The sequence below is a fragment of the Lepisma saccharinum genome, chromosome 7 (assembly GCF_977018435.1).
Source record: "Lepisma saccharinum chromosome 7, izLepSacc3.1, whole genome shotgun sequence".
In the NCBI taxonomy this organism is placed as follows: Eukaryota; Metazoa; Arthropoda; class Insecta; order Zygentoma; family Lepismatidae; genus Lepisma; species Lepisma saccharinum.
Genome location: NC_139235.1, coordinates 35,539,145 through 35,563,511, shown reverse-complemented (window position 1 = coordinate 35,563,511; position 24,367 = coordinate 35,539,145). Strand labels below are relative to the sequence as shown.

The window sequence follows — 24,367 nt, the reverse complement described above, 5'->3', positions numbered from 1 at the left end:
GGCAATTATGAAATATTTTGTAGTTAATCACCCCCCTCCCCCCCGCCCTACACAGCGCATCTAACGTTATGTACTATCCACCTTTACAATTCCAGCTCCTTTCGAAATGAAAAAAAAAAACTGCGTACGCCAGTGTTTCAGATCAAGAGATAAAAACTTTGATTTTGCTATCTATTTACACCCCGCGCTCATATAAAGCTTTATTATCTCTCTCTTCATTTTCCCTTGCAGGAAAAAAAATCCCAAAATTTCCCTTAACTTGGCAACACTGACATCGCTTACTTCTTTGACTTGCCAAAAGGGTCTCGGCGTCAGATCTACGTCACAGCATGCCAGCTGTTGTGTGGCTCTCTGCCAAGAAGAATCTTCCTTTTTCCATGCATTCCTGCCTCCATGTACACGTCTGGGAAGGAATACGAGTTCATTCTACCGGAGCAAGTGAATCGCTGCTTCTTCCATTGACTACAGAACGAAACGGAACGCCGGGGTTTATCTTGCAAGCATCCAACGTATTTTCGTTACCACATTTAAAGCCAGCGCGTAATTTGTGATTCTAGTTATCTGATATGACATCTGGTGAAACTTTTTGGAACTACATAGGGCACGACTGCTTACTTCGGTATGTGAACGAAACTGGACAAAACACGTGGAAAGTATACATTTTTTGAACACGTTCTTTTTTTTTCTGGAGAGACTCAGAACCGAAGACAACCACTCAAAGCTCTCCCGTTACATTTTATCTTCATTTGTAGGTTGGAAAAAAATGCGCCAAAATTGGAAATATGTTTGGCAGCTTTACCCCCGATTTCTGTTTAGATTACAATGTTTCAAGCACTGCAAACACACCAAAAAAATTCTACAAAATTTACTCTTGTTAAGCTGGAAAATTATTTATAAAGCAGTTTCACACAATGTATAGGCTTACAATAACCCATACAATATCCAGGAGACATCTAATGGATATCTTCTGCATATTCGTTCCGAAGTTCTGGATATCCGGGATAAGGAATATCAAGTAGACATCCACACACATATCCTTGGATATCCACATGCCCGTCCAGGGTACATCCACATGATATTCAGGAACGATATAGTTTGGTCATTCTGTGGATCATTTTTGGATATCCCATATGCACAGAATTTGAGCTTATTCTTGACTACCACGTTTAGCACCGCAACTTCTTCAATTCAAACTGGCGTGGCGAGCGAGACACAACGATTCACAGCAATGGAACTTTCCCCCTTGCTTTGCGCGCATGAGTGATTCACTGGTTAAGACAATGGGCCTATGCATGACGGGAGAAGTTTGAGAGTTATCGCTTATCACCGCGTGACAGAGTTTGAGTCCTAACACAATTAGCTGAATGGCTAGACACTATGAATGAATCATTCCACAGATAACAAAATACTTATGCCAATTTATAATAAACACGTGGACATACACGGTATATCCCATGGAGCACTGGAGATCCTCTGACCTCTGAACATCCAGGGCTGGATATCCCATGGACGTCCAATGGATATCCAGGGCTGGTTCAATGGTTGGTTATCCACAGGAGAACTTCGACACAAATATCCTAGAGACTTGTAATGCTTAGTGTATTTTCACTCTAACCTAGCAACTATTCTTATGGGAAGTGAAATCCCCTATTTACTTTATATTTATTAATGCTAAGCCATTCTGTGTGTGGCAGGATCGACATCAGTTGTCGCAAAACCTTGATAATTGAAAAACAACAAACAAGTTGTTTTATGTTCGAGAGCCGACAGACTTTGCGGTGCAGGTGGAGAGCTAAATGCCCCCCCTTGCATGGTTGGTTTCGTACCGTCTTCCTTAATGTAAAGAGTACACACAATTCCCTCTACAAAAATTAATGTGATATCTTAATGACACTATCATTGAAGAAACATTTCATTCATCAAGGGGTTTCTATTTGTTTGTCGAGTGTCAAACAGCTGTTTCACTCCTAAAAAAAATCAAAACAATCTTAATGTACACAATAGCTTAGAGAATGTCATACATACATAATCAATACAATATCTATAGTAGTGCTAAGGTCTCCCCTTATAAAAGGGATACTACAAAGTCCGAGGTAGAGTCGAAGCTACATGTGTAGCGAAATAGAAAAAACAAATCTACCTTAATATTTCTATAGTATTAATTACGTGTACATTCTACGGATTACTTTACAAAATATTTTTCTTGGGGGATGGACTTTTGGGCCAAGAAAATTTCTTGTAACAGAATGTTTATTGTTACTCGCCTTGTTTATGAACGCAAGAAACCATTTTGTAATTACAAAGAATGTTCTTGGCAACAACGTTTCGAAAGAAAAAATAATTACAAAGCACTCCTTTTTTATTTTTAAGTGTAGGTAATATGCAACCATATTATTATTATTATTATTTTATTTATTAGTTTTTTTCTATTTTATGCTGCTCGAACTTTGTTCGTTGGAATATATTGTTGTCATCGCTTTTCATAAGAGCGAGTCATGTTTATTTTTGGGGAGGGATGCGTGTCTCTGTGCCCCCTCGCTAAATTCGCCAATATAAGGAAGAGTAAGTATAATTTCTATATACACACATTCAATCTTTGAGTAACTTCATGATTAATGTAACATGTTAGAATCATAGCACTTCACCCTATCCCACATTAATTTCAGACACTTTGGAAAGCAAGGACAAGAGTTACAGGTGCTCAGGAGTTGAATGGAACTTCAGGAAAATGGGAGCGACTCTTTTAAGGAAGATCCCCGAAGTCCGTTTATGAATATGGCCATAGAAAATGGCCACAGCCAGCTCGGTGACAGAGGGCGTCAAGTGCCACCCAAGTGCCTGGGTTCGAGTTCTGCCCAGAGCAAGGATATTATTTATGAGTGTTATTTCATCAATTTGACACATCTTCATGGTCGCGATAAGCCGAAAGTCACAGAAAAGTGATACTAAATACCAACAATTAAATCAAAATGGTCACGGACTATTCCCGCACAAACCTCGGACATTGCACCCTCGAGATTATACCGAAACCCTCCTGTCCCCCTCCCCCGCCTTCTCACTCAGTTTTCCCGGCGTCGTCATTGTCAAAATTCCATTATCTTATGCTGATGTCATTGGACGAAAAGGGATTAGGTGAAAGACGGGAATACTCACTCATTTACTATTTCTATCGGGGTGACCAACAGTTCTCAGATGGCACGTCCTCCTTATAGCCTAGTAAAAATATTGTCTGGGGAACAAATTGCATCAGAAATGAAACCAACTGCCCCTATTGTAAAATAAATGTGATGAATCCGATTTTTCCTACCACAGTCTGACCTCTAGGTTCGCCGACATCTTGAAAAAATGGCGCCAAAATTTCGCCTTGGAAACGGTGCATTGTACATAAAAAGTGAAGATAACCAAAATGAAAGAGCAGAAAATTTGCAAGATCATGTTTTTTGTTTGATAGAGCTACCGAAAATTGTACAACCTTAGTGACAATGAAGTTCGACCAGTCACAAATATAGGAGTGCGTTGTGAAAGAAGAAGAAAACATGCATATGCTGAACATATTTTATTCAGCAGGCTACATGGAACAAAGGAAAACATAAATTTCCGCTGCAACGTGTCCACACAAAATAAAACATTTTCGTCCATCTACACGTGACATTGAAGTTCGACCACTGTTAGAGGGGATCCTGTTTACCATGGTGTGACGCCGCCCCGTCGGCGAATAACTGTGGCAATGCGTCGGGGCATGCTGCGGACGAGTCGTTCAAGGTATTCCACATCGATGCGGTGCCATTCCTCCTGCAGGCAGGCGATAAGAGCAGCCACTGTCGTGGGTCCTCTCTGTTGCACACGTCGCTTAAGAACACGCCACACATTCTCAATGGGCGAGAGGTCGGGACTAGATGGTGGCCATGGCAGAGTTCGCACGTGATGGCGAGTCAACCATTCTCTCGTCAGCCGCGCTGTATGAGGCCTGGCATTGTCGTGTTGAAAGATGAGACGCCGCCTGTGGAACAGGTGCCTTCGCACTGTGGGAAGATGCCGCTCCAGTATGCGTGTATAGGCGTGTGCATTCACAATGCCCTCACAGACGTGTAGTGGGCCAACCCCAGATGCCGTCATGCATACCCATACCATCACCGACGCAGGTTTCTGTACCCGACGTGCATAACATTTTGCTTCATTCTGTTCCTCCTTCCGACAAATGACTTGTTTTCCGTATTTTCCCGTACACAACATTGAAAATGGATTCGTCCGTCCACAAAACCTTGTTCCACTGCCGAAATGTCCATCCCCGGTACATTCGTGCCCACCGTAGTCGATTGCCTTTGTTCAACATGGAAAGGAAGGGTTTACGTTTCGCCTTGTACACTCGGTAACCGCATCGCTGTAGGTAACGGCGAATGGTTCTGGGTAACACTTAATGTGAAAGCGTTCTCGAGTCCACAGTCGTAATTCGGCCACAGAAACATGATTGTTGGTCTGGATATAGTGCCTAAATATCCGTAGGTCACGCACGCTGAGCAGGCGTTTTCGACCGGGGGCCTTACCTGGCTCTGTAGTACCCGTATTTTGGTGGTGTTTGATGATGCAGTGGACGGTTGACTTGGGTAAGTTCAGTTGGCGCCCTATTTCCCGTTCACTGAGTCCATCCCGTTGCAACTCCACCACTCTTCTCCTCACGGTGTTGTCAATAGGTTTGCCCCTGGCCATGGTGATGATGCACTGCGGTTCCTCGGTGCACAGCACGCGCTTATATACGGCGGACTCCCATATCGTGTCCGTGACGTCATGCTTCCGTCGAATGCGCCACTATCTGGAATTTCCCGTATGGGTCTGGTGCCTGGTCGAAGTTCAATGTCACGCGTATAGTTCCCCGTTTTCGTTCTTTACGTGACCTTGGGTGCAACATGCTGGGATCACGATTCTTGCCTGCTCACACGCCTCCTCTTACACACATGCGTCACTTCTGCGGGTCACCCATTCCACCGCCTATGCCTCTGTGCATTTAATCACGTATTCCTTTCTGGTCGAACTTCATTGTCACCAAGTTGTAATTGAATTAGAAAGGTTCAAATGTTTTCTTTAATTCTTAGAATTAGCGTAAAAGTTGTTGTCCAACACAAATAACAGCAAATATATAACAAACTATGCAATTTACGTCCTAAAGTCACTGGACCAAATTCATAGCTAGAGAATGTTTTTTTTTTGTTTCGTGCCTGTAGAATCAGGGATTGAGGAGTTATGTAGTTTAAAACAGAGTTATGTGTTTCCCTATATTTGACGTGTTCCATTTCTTGTGATATTGGTGAGAACGTAATATTGCAGTGGGGTGGGGGGAAGGGCAAGGACAGTTTATTTTCTCTTGGTAGACTAGTCTCATCATTAAGAGGCCTTAGTGCGGGGGCAAAAAGTGGGGTGCTCTCCCCAAATAGCCGCCACTGTTACTATATTTAACTAATATGATACGGTAAAATAGGTTCTATATAAAGATCATTTGACACACCAGCGCAAAAACCGGTCACTTCGCCTAACATTGTAGAATTTTTCGTAGATACTTGGTGATAACTAGAGCCCGGAAGTTTGGCAAAATGCCTCTTTTTATCTACTGCATATATTGATAAAAATTTTCCGGATATACGGTTTTTATGTTGTTTCGAATGTTTTAGAAGCCTTTTCATTTTGCCTATTTTGCCTATTTGGGACCCCACTGCCTATTTTCAATTATAATGCCTTTTTTGCCTTTTTCAATGAAATTTGACCATTTTTAAAAAAAAAATATGTATATAAACTATTTTTCTCCCAAAAAACGTTGTTGGCATTTATTTTTCTTCCGTTGATTAAGTGAATAATTTTCGCCTTATTTAATTAATATTGAACTCACACATGTTTCAACATTGCTGAAGGAGAAAAGTGTGAGAAAAAAGTATTTCCTGCTGAGTTAGGATATTGCATTTCGGTTAACATTTCCTCGTGCATGATTGACTGCTGAAAACCTGTTGCAGAACATCTGCACAATTACGTCATCACGTCCAGCATCCGTGTCAGGAGGTTATTGACAAGAAACAGCACTAATGCCCAAGGGCCTTTGCAAGGATTCCAAAATCAAGTTCTCTATCTTTAGTTTAGTTCTGCACTTTGGAGGGAAAGGATTTGTAGTTGTCATCATGCCGAAATTTAGTGTGCCATTAAGTGGTAAGTTACATGGTTACGTGCGTGAATTTGGTGAAAGCACATTTTCGACAGACGGTACTATTCTTCTCTGCAAGATATGTAAAGAAACAACCAACCATGAGAAAAAATACTTTATATCTCAGCATGTGTCAACAGCCAAGCATAAATCTGCAGCTGCTAAAATGATCGGACAGAAGAAGATATCCTTAACTTCAACAGTGGGCACTTCATCCAACAGGCAATCTCAGTTTTCTCTTGAATTGTGCAAAGCTTTCATGGAAGCAGGAACACCTTTCTGGAAAGTGGAAAACAAGTCACTGAGGAAATTCCTGGAGAAATACACTAAAGAAACAGTGCCGTCGAAATCTATGCTGCGGAAAACATATTTAAGCGTCTGCTACGAAGAAGCTCTGCAAAGAATTCGTGCTGAAGTTGGTGAAAAGAAGAACTGGATTTCAATAGACGAATGTACTGACGGTATGGGACGCTACATAGCCAACGTCATCATAGGAACTATGGAACCAACATACGGAGAATCCTCGTCATTTCTTCTCACGTCAGAACAACTAGAGAGAGCCAATGGTTCGTCAATAGCTCAGTTATTCTCAAATTCCCTACTTCTGCTCTGGCCACATGGTGTACATCATGATGACGTGTTACTTTTTATTAGTGATGCAGCTCCCTATATGAAGAAGGCTGCCATAGCATTGAAAATTCTCTTCCCGAACATGCTTCATATCACATGTGTAGCCCACGCAGTGCACAGAATCGCCGAAGAAGTTAGAGTGTTGCATCCAGAAGTGGACAGGTTGATTTCAAACACAAATAAAATATTTCTGAAGTCTCCCTCTCGAACCAGAAAATTTCAGGAAGTTGCGCCTGAGCTTAGTTTCCCTCCACAACCAGTCTTGACGAGATGGGGAACCTGGATATGAGCTAACAACCTTGAAAAAATCAGTGAGGTGATCGATGTTCTTCCAGAAAATGAAGCGGCTTCAATTCGTGAAGTGAAAAAAAACAACTCCTGTGCTATTCAGAACTGAAGAATGGACTGTCGTTTATTTTTGCACATTATGGTGCATTGCCAGAGACATCCATGAAAATCTTCGAGGAATCTATGCAGCAGATGATGGACGTGCCAAGAGAAAAGGGGTCAGCTGTTGCGGAAAAGTGCAAACGAGTAGTGAGTGCAAATGAGGACTTGAAACAATTGAAAACAATTTGTGATATTCTAAAAGGTGAAAATGCTGTTACCGAAATGAGTCCAGCTACATTAGCTTATTTTATGTATGCTCCAATAACTTCTGTCGAAGTAGAAAGATCATTTTCTATTATGAAAAACATTCTGACAAGACGACTATCAATGAATGTTGAGAACTTTAAAAAAACACCTTGTAGTTATGTGCAATCAAGACGGAGAAAATTGAAATGCTCTTCCCAATGTAGATTTTAACATTTTGCCAGAAATTAAAAAAAAAAAAAAAGTGACTTCCAAATCTGCCTTTTTTCGGTTTATTTTGCCTTTTTTTTCATTTTCAGTGCCTATTTTCCACATAATAAACGCCTTTTTGCCTGCCTATTTTAACGAAAATAAATACCTGAACTTCCGGGCTCTAGTGATAACATGTTCAATTTAATCATTTCCTGTACATACAGACGTGCACTTGTAGCACAGGTGTTGCCCCTGATGCAGCAAAAGGAGAGCATATGCGTAACTGATTGAAGATACATAAACTTCACTTCCTAATACCCTCGGCTTTAATGAAATTCCGAAGAATGTCGAGCATTCTAATGTATTGTATCCACAGAGCAGTAGTATCTTGTTATCATTCAGAGTTGAACCAAACGCATATAAAGATTTTTCCAATTTTCGAGCGACTGACAGGAACAACTGATTTCAACTTGTGATCAAAACACTTCTGTTCTTCCCTATGTTTTGTTACATTTTTATCGGAAATGTTTGGCGAGAAAGGAAGAATTTCAAAAGAAAACTTAATTTTTATTCTTGTAGGAATAAAATTACAGTTCAACATAAGATAATCTCTCAAATATAATTACATGCAATATGAAGTTTAGTCAAAGTCGTCCAATATCAGTACGAAGACCATTTATGAAAAACTCCGCCATCTAGCGACGGAATATGGTTCGGAGCACTTACGTACATATAGATACGGTAACAAATGGAGATTTCTTGAGATATACTCGTAGCAAGAGGAACTAATGGTGGAATTCGATCGTCTAAAAAGGCTGTAGGATGCTTGAAATATGAAGAAATGACTGGTAGGAGGATAGAAAGAGAAATCACAAGGCTCAGAATAGGGCACATCAAGCAAATCGCCAAAAGACAATGTTCAAATCGGGCCTTCGCTCTTGGGCTCAACATACATTAAATTCATTTGCCAGAGGTGAAGACTAACGAATTTAAAGAAAGAATACTAATGTATGAAAGACTGACGTTAATTTTCACTTTGATAATGATAAAATGAATACAATTTGCAGTTTATAACACCTAGTAGCTTTCTCAAATAACAGTCTTTTCATGTTTATAAAAATGAGTAATACAATGAAATTGCGTTGCCAAAAAAATATTATGGGTACTTGTTAAACATAAAATACGGGGGTGTCCATAAATGATTACCTTGATTTCAGAAGCCACTCTCTCTTAGTAAAGCGTAAAGAACACTCTTTGCATTTTTGTCACGTGACTTGTTCTAACAAAATTAAAGCTGGAATATGAATCATTTAACTTATAATTGTTGTATACTAGAGTAGCATAATGGCTAGCAGAAACCTAATATCAACTATCAAAATTTATCATCTTTTTTTTCCTTTTGCAAAATACACAATATGAAATAAATCTGATATTTTGTTGCCGGACCCTGTGGCTGAGTGTTTAGCACGTCGCGTTACGACGCCAAGGGTCCCGGGTTCGAATCCCGCTCGGGCATAGTTGTTTGTGAATGTCCATTCATCAATTTCATCACTCATCCCCATCTTCGCAAACTAGTCAAGAGGAACAAAACGCGAAGTAAAATAAAATAAATCAATCAATGTTATTTTGTTATTCCCTCGCTATTTTTATTCATTCAAACAAACCCAACACTTATGTTGTGAATTGAAGTATTTTATGAAACAATGGAAATTATAATAATAATATTAACAATTACAATAGTTGAAATTTGGTATTCAGGATTTAATTTCTTTCGTAGATGAAGTGAAAATTTGTATGAAAAAGTATCCTTTAAGTGGGCGGTTGTGGCAACATTACCTGGATTAAGCACTTAAGAAGAACAGTGTAGCCACATATAGGGAAATTTCCCTTGGCGCAGGGATATTCATGTAAAATTTTAGGTTAAAAGGTAAAGAATAACTTTTATGAGAAATATCCAAATTGGAGGGAACTTTTCGTACTTTTTATGTTTTTCGTACAATTTTATACCATTAATTTAACTTTTTTGTTATTCTCATACAGCTCTCATACCCAAGGGTTATCCATAGAATATCCAAAATGTCCGGATCAGATCCATGGATATCCATTGGACGTCCACGAGATATCCCATCCTGGATATCCAGTGGATCTCCAATGATAGATACTCATGGGATCTCCAGTGCTGAACACTCATGGGATATGGCAAATGATCACGTGTTATTACAAACTGACATACATGTTTTGATGTCCATGGGAAGATTCATTCACAGTGTCCAGTCTTTCACTATATGTTAGCACTAAACTTCCCCCGAAGGCATTTACGTATAAATGAAAAAAAAAAAAAGGGATGTGGGTGACTGTGTTTGAAGCGTGCGTTCGTGCGAGCGAGCGAGAGAATACATGTTGTAGACATATGTGTACATCATGAGCAGTGGCGTAGGAACGGGGGGTACAGGGGTACATTGTACCCCCCAAATTTTTGAAGGTGAGTACTGTACCCCCTAAACCCGCAAATCCAGTTATACCCCCCTTAGATAATTTGACAGGGGCAAGGTACTACTGTTAAAAGAACATATTTTCAATTCGCTCAATAAGACAGTTTACATTGTTTATAACTTACATGCATTATCTTCCTTACCACAGAAATTCAAACCAGTGTAAACTTATTTGTTTAAAAACCATAGAATCAGGTAAAGTTTGCTCTCAGAAAATCACTCTCCAGGCGAATGCTCTTTTGCGTAAGGGGGGTACACTTTTCTAAAGACGTGGTCGCGTCAATTCGAAGATAAGATACAAATCTTCATCAGAAGAGTATATGACTGACCTTTTCTTTTGAATTTTTCAAATGGAATTTTCCGAAACTAAATACTTACACAAACGAGACGAGACACGAGAGACCAGAGACCGACTTGGAGGGAAGGGTGGGGGGTAAAATGTACTCCTGTACCTCACACATAATTTTCATATCTTTATAAGAGGGTGTTCGGCAAACTATACTTAAACCTACATTAACAGATTTTTTTGAAAATAGAGATGATACTGAGACAAGAAAAGTCTGTGTTTCCTCTCAATTTTCGAGACGAGACTAAAGTAAATCTCTGCAAAATCAAAGCAAGACGATCTTTGATGTCCGTGACGATCTCGTTCGAAATTCTGGTATCATATTTGAAGAAATTGCTTAAAATAAATTTAAATTACTATTTGTCTTATCCAGACATATCAAGCTTATATCTTATTGATTTTCTCAAATATGTCGTATATTTGCTTACTGTAATTGTAAAGTTAATCCGTACTGACAATTACGAGCCTGTGCTGACCAGTTTCATTTACTCAGGATAAAATTTCATATTTCGACGGTTCGCAGCGTCGAAACAAAATTTAAAGCAGAAAAAATGTTATGTAGCAAAGTTTTTGCTTTAATGACATATTGTACGTTGTGAAAGTTTGAGTGGTTACACAATGTACGTGTTGCTTTTACTAAATATTTCGTGGGTCAGGACGAGATTCGAGATACCTTGCTTTGTAATTAAGGGGTCCCACATGCATAGTGCTTTGGATTCCACTAGAAACTGTAGATCCATTCCCGATTAGTCTACCTGACCATGAAGTGAATCTAGAGCAAGTTTTAACAACTTCTGATTGGAAACCGAAAGAAAAACAAGCACAAACAAGAACGAGAAAGACCTCACTACACAGGAGACGAGATGAGGCATGACAATTCTCGATTCGTCGCATCGCGATATCATTCCTACGTGAAATTAAATGTTTCATAGACATTAAAACAGGGATCGATTTATGATTTTCATCAAAGGGGAGAGGACTTATTTTTACCTATATATAAGGTGTACAGTCGGAGAAAGAATTACCTGGGCCACGGGACCTAGAATTTCGTAACGTCTTAAAGCCTGTTGTTTATGCAACCCAAATAACAAATTATTCGCTTAAGTTTGTCTGGTGGATCTGAGTTCTCGGGAAGGATTGAGCATTGATAGCATGAGTCACATGACTTATGCCCCAGCAACAACAAATAACAGCTAGGTGCTACGTGGCCTCAAGAAGAACATTTCAGCAACTGGTTTCTTAACAAGATCTACTCGTAAGAAAATATTTTTCTAGTGATACTAGTCATTGTCAAGAAGGTTCACTGAAATGATGGTTCTCATCACAGGCCACTTGCCACACGCTAATGGTTTAAGTCCAGTTTATGTACTGGACCTACAGATTAAAGTGAGATCCGAACCAAATGTTCCTCTATCTGGTATTGTATTCGGAAGCCTTTAATTACTACGCCATCGGAGAGGCAATGGAACGTCTTGACAAAGAGACGAGTGAAACCATATTTGGCGTAAATTTTAAAAATAAGACAATATTTTGTGGTCACAGTTTCGAACCGTGGGAGAGGCATATATATTTTTTGTCCCATCGTCCATTTCACGAGTTTATAATCCTTCCTCACCGACACGATTAACGCCAGCGGGAGAAGAAAAGCGAAGTAAAATAACTGAAACAGAAATAAAAGAAAAAAGCGAAATAAATTTTATCCATAATATTCTGCAGTCACTTCAGTCGTGTTCAAGGAATGCTACCTTTAAAGAGAGCCGTGGTCTCTGACTTGTCTTTTTCCCTTCCTTTGTGCTCTCGATTCCCTCTGTCACGATTGGTCTAAAACTAATTAATGCGACGTTAATTAAACAATCCAAACAACGAAACAATGAGATGCTGTAAAATGAAGCAAGAAGCAGTAATAAACTGGGAATTTGGTACGGTATAGAATTAAATCGGTGAAGATGTTCCATTTGATTGGATTTTTGTTATTTAGGGTCGCTATTCTTTCACTTTTGGCAAATAGCAACGATGAAGATGAGTAATGAGTGATGATATGGATTAACGGACACTCACCAAGAACACCCATGGCCAGGCCGAGATTCGAACCAGGGGCCCATGGTGTCGTAGCGCGCTGTGCTAACCACTCCGCCACGGAGGTTGGCTAGGAGTGGACATTATACCATATTTAGTGTGCGCAATTGGGATCAATCAATGGAATGACTGGGCATAGTATTGTATATTATTAATATATTCATATCATAATATCACGTCATATTATTCGGCACGAAGTAACATCATAGACATTCAATCTTGCATTATTGCCTTTCAACTATTTTTTCGACTTCAGGTTAATAACATCAATAAGATAAATTATGAAACAAATGATAATGAATGTGGGATATTGACAGTTATTTCGAATTACCTGACACAAGCAACATTAAGCAGACTCTGTTGGCCAGCTCATTAAGTGGTCAACCTTCGATCTCGTCACCAAAGTTCCCGGAGTTGAGTATCGTCCTTGTCACAGGTGTTTGAGTATTTCGTCATTAATTTCATGTAATGGTCACTCGTCCGCGACTAGGAAGACAAGTGATGTTACGTAACAAAAGTAATAAAAATAAACATGATCGAAGAGTAATTTCATCTCTCACGAAATCTCCTATAAAACCGGGATATATGAAATATATGTATCTTCACATACTTTTTCGATTTGTGTATTTAACTAGCCGAGACCGAGAACGGGAGAGCAATTTTCAATTCGAGAAACCGAGAGACGGAGACACTGTCAAGTCTTGTTTATTTCTTGACATCTCCCTAATTGAGTTGTTGTTCTGTTCGTTATTGGCTTTGTATTGGCGGCAATTGTCATTATTCTTCCCCTGTAGGTAAATCATAACGACGATTTATGATGAAATAAAGCAGATAAAACGGCAAGAACAAGAAAGTCATGCCTGCCCGGGACTTCAACCCAGAACCTTACGTAACGAGATTTGAAATTCTGGAGAAGGCATCTGTGTTTCGCTTGGCTTTCTCTTTCCTCAACTTCTGTTATTTTATCATGCACGTATAATTAAAATGGATCTGAGAAAATACGTTGCGATCCATAATTGTGTTGGTTAGATGCTATAAATGTGAACTCCAACATGGAATAAATTATTCCCTTTTGTATGTAGTTGAACATGAAATGTTCTTACACTGTGACAATTTCTTTTTTTAGTTTTTCTACACAGATAAGCTAATCTGGACTGGACCTTCAGTTTAAAATGACATACGAACTACTACGCGCATCCACCGTGTATCGAACCATAGGATCCCTTGATTATAAGGTGACGACGTTATCATTACTCCATCGAGGAGGCCCCGTGAGAAAATATTATTCACTCGATCTATACAATAATTTATTAAAACATTTACATTTTCTTCTTTCTTTTTTAACTACTCTTCTACGACTCTTTTTTTGTCTTGGAATTTCTTCTTGTTTCAGGATTAAAAAAAAATACTACATGCTGGCTGTATACCCCCCCCCCATACAAATAGATAGAAAGCTCACTCTCGAGAACTCATTTATAAATAACGTAACCATTAGGAAACAATTCGAACGTTAACTGATATAACTGCAGATGAAACAATACTTACAGACGCTAACGAAATATCTATTCTTGTATAAGCTCACAGGCAACAGGTATCTGGTGAGTCATTCACTCTTGCTAACTACGAGCGAAGGTCACGGAACCAAAGGGTGGCAAACAGGCGTCTGCTCTACGAAACAAGGCTTAGCAGACGAGGCCCGTGTTCCTGTTATCAATGACGTACGAAATAAGGAGGAACACAGGTTTCATATCAAACTAGACCCGTGTTTTGGTCCCATCATTGCATGTAAAACACTTTCTCGTCGCGGCCTTGAAGGCCTACGTAAAGGCTTCTCTGCAAGAAAGATATCTTACCATTGAGGGGAGGAAAAGTGTGTGTGTGTATCGAGGTCCTTCAACTTTCGTATTCTTCTTCATTTTAGAACGCGTGCTGTACCGTCGATTTAATCCAATCTAACCGTTCTAGGTTCTGTTTCTGTTCCGTAATTTCACATTGTCTTCCTGCTTATGTTATTCGCGACGAAGCTTCTGGTTTCGATAATCTGGACGATAACGGGATTGTGTTGGTTGGTTGATTTGGTGTCTTAAGTCCACTTTATGCACAGTAAGACTAATCGGGAATGCACCTACAGTTTAAAGTGGTATCCGAACCACTATGTGCCTACCCATTACTTTGCTACTAGATATTTGCATGCTAAGATGTAGGAAATGCTACATTTTCAGTGCGGAATTAAGATTTATTTCTGATACGAAGAATCGGAGAATGCAGTAGTGAGAAAAGTATCACCTCACATGTTTGAATTATAGCCCCCCCCCCCCACACAGAATATCGGCCGTGGTTTTTATAACGAAATATAACATGGATGAATTGTGTCAAGAAAAACTGGAGCCTATTCACATCCCTAAGGGACTTGGAAGAAAGTCCACATAGAAATTAGAAAGTTCTGTTCCGACAAAATCGGGACGTATAGTAAATGAAAAAGCAAAGTGCTACCTTGTGCTTTGCACCAAGCCATGAAGGCGTGTAGGGGGTGCGGAGTTAGGGTGCCACACTTTCTTGTTACAGCCGAAGGTGGGGATAATGTGATCAGCACTACGCCCCTGGCCGCCTTTACCCCCCAAGTTTCCTAGAGGTACCCACTTTATACGACGCTGGGTGGGCGCCGGAGCCACTTGAACAGGTGGACAAAATTCCAATTCTCCCCAGTCGGAGATCGAACTCAGATCTCTCGCATGGTAATCAAACTCCCTAACGACCGAGCTACCGCGGCACATATAGTATAGTAGCCTTTGTAATTAAGGCAAGAATTATTTTAGCGTTTCGTTCAACGGTTTTAGGGGAATCATTTTCGGACATAGGCTATAACTCTTGTCGGTTCTGCGACCTGGCTTGAGAAAAGGCGATTTTATGACGAACAACTTTCCACCTGATGTCACGTGACTTTCCTACATTTCCTGTGTCTGTTGGCTATTGCATGAAAGACGAGTTGCTCCTTGAGACAGACAGAATCACCCGATCACCTAAAGGTGCAATGTGTGTTGCCTACCTTTCCAGCATTATTTACTGCCATTAAAGTATTATGGGGAAGAACTTTTTTCCACCACTGTACTTAGAATTGGGCATTAATTGCTTAAAATCTAACTTTGATATAGAATGTAACACAAACGCCATTTTAAGTTAAACTCTAAAGTCAAACTGTAGTAAAATCACATTAGTCAGATGAATGCGAGTCATTCCATATGAAATCAACACAGCCCACAATCTGACCAACTCCTATTTTCATGAAATTTGGGGTGTTGCAACTATGCATGGAACTTAGTAACTATGAAAATTTTCAGCTTCGTTTGTCTTGTAGCTGTTAAATTATAATTATAATAATTATTCAAGGTCAAAGTTAGCAGAAATTGCCCTTTTTTAGCCCGATTAGCTATACTAAATGTGTTTCAACTCCGCCCCAGTTTCGCCTAGGAAGCTCAAATAAAGCTTATTGTACAGGGAATTGAACAAGCTTTCCAGTGATATATAACAAGTCTACCTTTGGATAAAAATATAATTTTGTCACGTGAACTAATTCCCACTTATGACCGAAACATATCAAAAAGTTATCCATAGAATGTCCAAAATATGTCCAAGAATGATCCACAAAATGTCCAAAAATTATCCATAGTGTACAAAACGTATCCAAAAATGATCCACAGAATGCATAAAACGTATCCTTCTTGGATATCCTATGGATGTCTCCTGAATGGATATATGAATATCCAGGGGATCTCCAATGGATATCCCCTGCATATCCTCTGGATGCCCAGAATTTAGGCACAAATATCCAGAAGATATTCATTAGATATCTCCTGGACATTTGTGTCATGTGTGGGTTTCCTCCTTGTGTTCATCTTTTCACTCAATCCTAGTATTTTTTGTTTACTGCAGTTTTCTTTGCGTTAATGCGAACGGTAATATAATATATGAAGTTCAGTGACAGCGATTGCAATTTTTCCGAGACGCAGGGAAAATTTGTATCCAAAAGGGAAGTTTTGCTCACCGGTTGTGTCAACACTGAAGAATAAGGGATTTTTGAGACTTTGACAGTGTTGCAACTCTAAGTTCACTTCTTCCACCAAAGACAAGCAGACTACACACTTACTTTCTTGTAGACGATGTGGTTTGGCGTGTCTTCTGTGTTGGACACCGGCTGCGTCGTGGTGGAGGATCCCGGCTGGCCATTGTTGGACTCCTGTTTCCGCCTGCCGGCCGATTTATCCGAACTCATAGTGACCATCACAGGGACGTGGGGAGCCGCATCGCCCTCCTGGAACAAGAAAACAAACGAATGTCACTTTATGCACAAGATAAATCAGTCAAATCAATGTGTCAACTTTTTAGATTAAGGATTGCGGGTGGACGTGGTCGACGCAGTCAGTGTATTCCCGCTGGAAATTCATATACAGGTTGAGTCAGAAATATGGATACACGTTTGAAGTAAAAGTAGTGTGTTACTGTACAACGTGGATGGAAATGGTGAATGGTATATTAAACTCGAAACTTCATTTATTATTTCAGATAAGTATCACGTGTAATAGTCAAATATACCATTCACAATTTCCATATACATTGCACAGTAACACACTACTTTTACTTCGAACGTGCAGCCATATTTCTGACTCACCCTGAAGTTCATTTGATTGTAGAGAAAAGCACACACACACACATGTACAGGGTGGTCATGAAGTAGACGTATCCTCCTTTACTTTTGACATTACCTGATGGTTTAAGAGTTCGGAACATCGATGTGGAGACGGTCATTTTCGCAGCACAGCCAAATTTTGCGCCATATTCTGACACACTTCGCATTGCCCGAATAAGACCTTTCCCGGGCGGTGGATTGGAAGAGGTTCTGAAGACAACCCAGCTCCCTTATCTGGGGGTTCATCAATGACAGAGTCTTAAATAACCGGTAATCCACATGGGAAGAATTACGAGCAGTTGTGACCCCGTATTAATCTCCGCAAAACATGTCAGAACATGGCGCAGAATTCGACTGTTCTACTAAAATGACAGTCTCCATGCTAATGTTCTGGACTCTCAAACTATGAGGTATGTGCTCATATGAAGCATTTAACCATAACCATTGTAGTGTAACAATTAAAGAGGGTGCATCCACTTTGTACATTAGGGTTGGTTGAATACAGCATACATGTAAAGTTTTGACAATGATTTGAAACAACTGTGAATTGATGTTCTCCTTATATACGAGGCAAGCCAATCTAAAAGCAATGCTCTCAAGTGTTAGCCTCATGCCCCAACTTTACATGAAATATGTGATATAATGCAAGTTACAACATACGAAGGGTGGTGCTGATAAGTCTTTAGCTTTACCTAGAAGAAAGTAGATTCGGAAAATGGTGGTTAATTTAGTCTCCGTGGAAACTAACACACTTGTACGCCCTATCTCTGAACTTTTGAAGATCCTTTAAAAAATGTAACTGGTTGCTCTTGAAACCACACATTTACAGCATGCATGGATAGCCTCAAGAATGGTGTCGAAGCGAGTCCCTTTCATGTGCTTATTGAGATTTGCGAAGAGCAGGAAATCAGAAGGGGCTAAATCAGGGAAATACGGCCGATGGTCTAGCATTTGGAACCTCAGGTGAGCTCATTTCTGCATTGTGACAGTGTCCCGGTGCTGTAAGAAAGAAGCACACCTTAAGCAAACACATCAATGTCTCAGCGTTCTTCAAATATCTTGTATGTGTATGTGCGCGCAGGGTCGGTTCAAGATAAAATTTCCACCTCCCTGGCACCCTATATAGAAAAACAGTCTTGATGTGACCACCACACGATGTGGAGCCTGGGCCACTCATAACTCTCCCTGGCGGAGCCTTGGCCACCGAGAATACTCCTACAAGGCAACCATTTGTTCTCTATATAGACACCATCCCCAAACACATCAAGTGTCCAGGGATTGCAATATAATTTAGTAGATCACACACTACCCTGAAGACGGAGGCAGAATCAGCCTCCGAAACGTTGGTAATTTTCAAAATAACACACTGGTAAAAAGGCCAAAACTAAGAATGAACTGAATTTAGTTTAAAAACTGACAATTTAGACTGACTGGATAGTGTAAAATGAACTTGAAATTAGACGTTAATTCTTGGAATTCTTCATTAATAATAACAAAAGAGACAGAAAATATTGAAAAGGGGAGGATTCTTCCCTGGGTTGGGAACTGATTTAAATCCGTAGAGAATTGGAAATAAAATGTAGAGGTGGGGGACCCTGGCTTCCTTCTCTTCAATTCGAACTCTGGTTGATGCGTCTAAACCCGGTCCTTCCGTCCTAAATGAAATCTTAAACACGCCACTGCGGCCTGGTGTATATTTAGAAGGTCTGATTGCGAGTAAGGTCGAAAACAGTTCAGCACGTTCAACTTCCGGCCATTGTAGGTTTCCAGCGAAAAATAAAAAAAGAAATAGTATTGAGAAACCAAAACTAGTAAATCACGTGAGAGTAGCGGTTTTACTACTTGGCTCTGAGAATACACGGCCCACATGTGTTACGTCGTGAGGCTCAGCAACTCCCTCCCCCAAGTTGCCCAAGGCGTGCATATTCAGGTAGGCCGATGAAGTGTTTGGAAACCTTCGGCAGTGTTCGGTGTTGGATTGAACGTATTATTTTGTATAAATAAGAAGACACGACAATTCAAGGATGCCTCTAAATTAATAGCCACATTATAATGAATACTAACAATTAAGATATACTTACTTATATGTGGGATCTTAATGCATAAGCCACAATTACGGACGATGGAATAAACAATGATAACGTAATAATAATAATAATAATGATATCATTGTTGGAGTCGCTGGCTCATGGGGGCTACAGCCCCTCCATAAATTTTGAGAAAAAATTCAAACAAAAGCAATCAAGGACTCGGAAATAATTAAAGAGGAAAATGCAAATTCTCCTTAAAATGACTGCAATTACAATTTTTGTCACTGAACAACTTTTAAAACGAAGGTTAACGGGTATTTCATAAATAATTGAGGGGTTACAAACAGGGTTGTTAAAGGTCCAGGAATTTTAAAAAAAAATCAATTCCGGTCCAGGAGAGAAAATCAGCAAGCGTAAATGGGTTCTGGACCGTAAAGAACCTTTTTAACTGTAAAATATTTCAATTCGGTCCAGGAACCTTTTTTTCTGAATGAATTTATATACGGTCCAGGAACCTTTTCCCTCAATTAATTTAAATACGGTCCAGGAACTATTTTTCCGGATGAATTTAAATACGGTCCAGGAACCTTTTTTCCCGAACCAATTTACATTCGGTCCAGAAACTTTTATTCCAGGATCAATTTAAATACGGTCCAGGAACATTTTTTTCCGAATCAGTTTAAATAGGGTCCAAATTCCGTATTGAAATGAAACGCAACCTGGATCGAGTACGGACCTGACGATAAACAATTATCCGCTTGTGACCATGAGCATGCGCTACGTTTTCTACAACCGCAGTGTGACATTCCAATGTAAAACGTACTCGCGGACATTTTTAGAAGGCAACTATTAATCATTCAACCCTGGTTCAAGGATTGTAAATAAATTCAACCCCGGACTGGGAGAGAAAATCAGCAAACGTAAATGAGTTCTAGACAGTGTATAACCTTTTCATATTTAAAGCAATTCAATTCGGTCCAGGAACCTTTTTCGGAAGAATTTAAATTCGGTCCACGAACGTTTTCTCCCGCATCAATTTAAATACGGTCCAGGAACCTTTTTTCAATGAAAAAATACGCAACTTGAAGCGAATTAAAATTTTTAACAACCCTGGTTACAAATATTTATTGCAAATAAAGTATTGAACTTACGTTAATGAAACCAATCCAGAGCGAACAAAGAACTCAAAACAGTTTCTCTGTACACCTACAAATGTTCAATGTGTGCACCACGGATGACACGGCACACGTCAACACGATAATCTACTTCTCACCCCAATTGAATCAACATAGACCTGTCGATAGTGTCTATCGCTGCGATGATGCACTCGCTCAGTTTTTAGGGCTGCGATATCACGCGGCATCGGTGAAACCTCACAAAAATAAGTCACACGGTGTAATGTCCGGTGATCTTGGGGACCAAAATATTGAAAAAAAAAAAACACTGAGTGATGCGAGTGATTTGAGTGTCGCCTAGCGGCAGAGATATGAACTCTCAGCTTAAGAAAACACGCACAAACTATTTGCGTTCCTCGATTGTTCTGGACTGGTTTCATTGATGTGAGTTCAATACTTACATTTTTGTAACCCCTCAATTATTTATGAAACACCCGGTATAAAGCTCCACCCCTAGAACGAAGCTATGAAATTTCCACCTTCACAAATCCAACCCCTTAAAAACTGCGTGGCTAATGGGGGTAAAATACTTCACCTTATTTATGTAATTACTATAATTCATGTAATGATTGTGTCGAAGTTTTCTTGTTTAATGTCGTCGTTAATTACTACAAATTATGAGAGTTCAAATCTAGAAATAAGATAATTTATACTCAATTTATACTCTGTACGCAATCCACTGTAAGTAATTACTAGCATAATAATGTATAGTAATTATAAAATTTAGTGTTGAATGTGCTGATATCTGAATTTGACTTCATCATTGAATTGAATTATACTTAGCTGCTCCGTTAAATAATTCTATGTAGGAACGTGGGCAGGAAAAAAATCGCGTTAGGTTAAGACCAGGATCAATTTTTTCATCCACGCACAAACTTTATGAAAACTATGATCCTGTCAAAGCCCTCCAGAATTTATTTCGTGAGCACGCCCCTGTATAAATATATTTAAACAGAGCCGCTGCAGGGAGACCTCTCACATTGTTATTTCAGCCAAGGGCACCCACACGATTTTTTCTCACGAGGGCCAAAGCAAGATTTCATATCTTGCCCTTCAGTCATATAAATTTGTATTATTATTATTATTATTATTATTATTATTATTTTAAAAATCATAAAATTCGCGTCTCTTCCTTTCCAAAACATCTATCACTTTGTTGATGAACAGTTCTTTGTTTTTTTATACTTTTTCACAAAGCACAGATTTGAAGATGAAATAAAGGGAAGCCCTGAAAAAGACCGCCTCCACCCGCAATACTTTCAGGAGTAGCTACGTATGTGCTTATTGTCCTAGCACCTTTAAAATAAACCAGGACGTCAGTTCCGCGAAATTTATCGGTTACCCCGCTTTCTATTGCACTTTGTTATATTGATATACATATAATATTTAAAAATTAATTTATAGTATGCACAAAATAAATGCTTGAGTACCATACTCATTTCTGGTGGCCAATAATGAGCAGGGGTGCCCATCCCCCCAACGCCTATGACGCACTCCCCCCAAAAGAACCCCCTTCCTTTATGCCAAATTATTTACTCAAATTATTTTGATCAGAGAAAATTTGAGTAACAATATAATACAGACATATTTAAGCAATATATGTTTAATTTTGGGTATTTTAGACTCACTTTCATGTTTGCTAATATAAAAAGTACAAAATGTTCAGCCTCACTGCCATTGTTAGTATATTGAACCTTATTCTTAACTGTTTCTCTGCTAGACTAACGTTGTATTAATGGGAACAGCGTGTTCCCGCCTTTTTCAAACCGATTCTAAACTAAAGGCATAAGAGATAATGTTTCATTCCAACCCTATCGCCGCGATCACCCACAGCTAGGTAGAAGAACTGTACATAATAACCAAAACTAAAAATCAATAACATGTCAATCAAAGAAACGACCCTCCCCTATTTTTGTAAGATATAGAGAATTGGTATAATATTTTGTCTCCCCCCCAAATTCCCATGATGCAGGCGCGTCATGGATCCCCACTGTGCCTGATAATGAGCATGGTGTACACTATTCGTTACATAATTTTATACATACTACATGTGTGTCTTGTATATTTTGTGTTATGAGTAGAGACCGACAAAATCCCTATTCTTTCCTGTTAGAGATATGATGAAAACGAATGTTGCGAATGCCAGGGGTGAGGGATTAGCTTCATTTAAAGGCAATTTAATTTTGCCTATTTTGCCTATTTCATACAATATTGCCTATATTATTTCATAAATGCCAGATATTGCCTATTTTAGGCATTTTCTTTAAAATTGGAACATGACTGAACTCTGTGCATACAATTTCCTGTTCCCAGGATTAGTTTCCGATGCTTCCAAGAAATTTAAAAATAACAGTTAGCGAGTTATTGCAGCTAATAAGGACTTGGACAAATTAAGGGCAATTCAACAAGTTCTGAAAGGTGAAAATATACAAACTGAGTTAGATCCACATGTTCTCGCGTGTTTTAAGTATGCTCCGGTAACATCTGTGGAGGTTGAAAGATCTTTTTCAATTCTAAAAAATGTGTTGTCCGATCGCAGACATAACTTGTCGGTTGATCACCTGAAGAAATACCTTGTTGTGATGTGCAACCACAATTAGTGCTTCTTATTCAGAGACTGCCAAACCGTACAGTACAAACTTGAAATACATTTAAACAGTTTCTTAGTTCGAACTGCTGTGTGGAATATATAGTGTAAATTTTTTAACTGAAATAACCCTGTGTGCAGTGATAAAGTGTATATTTAAATAATTTGCGTACTGGTTGGAAGTAGCCCTTAATTTCTTTTGTCAGACTATTGTGTGTAGCCATTATACAATGGAAAATTTTGGGCTGACGTGACTCCTGTTTGCAGTGATTTATTAAGTACAATATTGGACTGCTGTCTCTAATGATGAGCTCCTGGTTTATTTTAAGCAACTATAAAGAATGTACAGGTATGTTTCTATATTATTTAAACACCTATTTCTTTTTGTATGTCTATCTTCATTATTTTGAGTTAAATTCCATTGCCTTTTTTATTGAATATTTGTATTTTAATGTCTATTTTACTGCCTATTTTGAAAATTATAAGTGCTTATTTGCCTGCCTATTTTATATGTTTTTAGTGCCTAAACATCCGGTCTCTAGTTATGAGTGTTCTCTTGTGAACTTGTGTATTTCATGTGCTTGCGAGTATGTGTTATTTGTTGTACTGAGTCATCAGTGATTGTGCTTGTATTATTATTGCGTCAGTATGCGAGATTAAATTTCTGTGAAGTGTCACGGTTAAGTGGTTATGAAACATTAGGTTGAATATTTAATTGGATATGATTATTCAGGATATTAGCGTATTAAGAATAAGCAGAAACTAGTCTGATTTAGGGTAAATTTACATTGAAAGTGTATATACAGGGTGACCCAGAGATGTATACCCATTTTGGAATGAACATTACACAGTTAATTGTACACCAAACTGTATTATTTTTGTTGTATAATGTGTGTGATCTATTGCCATTTATTTATTTATTTATTTATTGCAGTTACCATGGAGTCGTGGTCGGTGGAACATCACGTGTTCATGTATGATGCCTATGTTGCAGCTCAGAGGTTCAGCACGTGGTGGTGTTTTTGGAGTTACAGTGCCTGTGGTTCGAAACTGCTTAACTCATTTTAAGATTGTTTTGCATGTTGGAACTGATCCATGCCGCCTTACGTGGAAGTGCCGGCGGAATAACCTCTGAGCTGCAACCACTGAGTCGCCGTTTCTCACATAGGCATCATACGTGAACACGCGATGTTCCACCGACAACGACTCCATGGTGACTGCAATAAATAAATAAATAAATGTAAAATAAATGGTAATAGATCACACACATTATACAACAAAAATAATACAGTTTGGTGTACAATTAACTGTGTAATGTTCATTCCAAAATGGGTATACATCTCTGGGTCACCCTTTATAAGGAATTGAAGTACTTAA

The 24,367-nt window shown here is 39.1% G+C and overlaps 1 protein-coding gene across 2 annotated transcripts in view; it reads right to left on the bottom strand.

Annotated features, from left to right (window-relative positions):
- RSG7 (Regulator of G-protein signaling 7) overlaps positions 1–24,367 on the bottom strand; it is a 179,407-nt gene that overhangs the window by 58,868 nt on the left and 96,172 nt on the right. For both annotated transcript variants that reach the window (XM_083125855.1, XM_083125854.1), the window contains exon 2: positions 16,659–16,823. In XM_083125855.1, coding sequence (XP_082981981.1) covers positions 16,659–16,793 — 135 coding nt within the window. In that variant the 5' untranslated portion in view covers positions 16,794–16,823. The remainder of the gene's footprint in view (positions 1–16,658; positions 16,824–24,367) is intronic.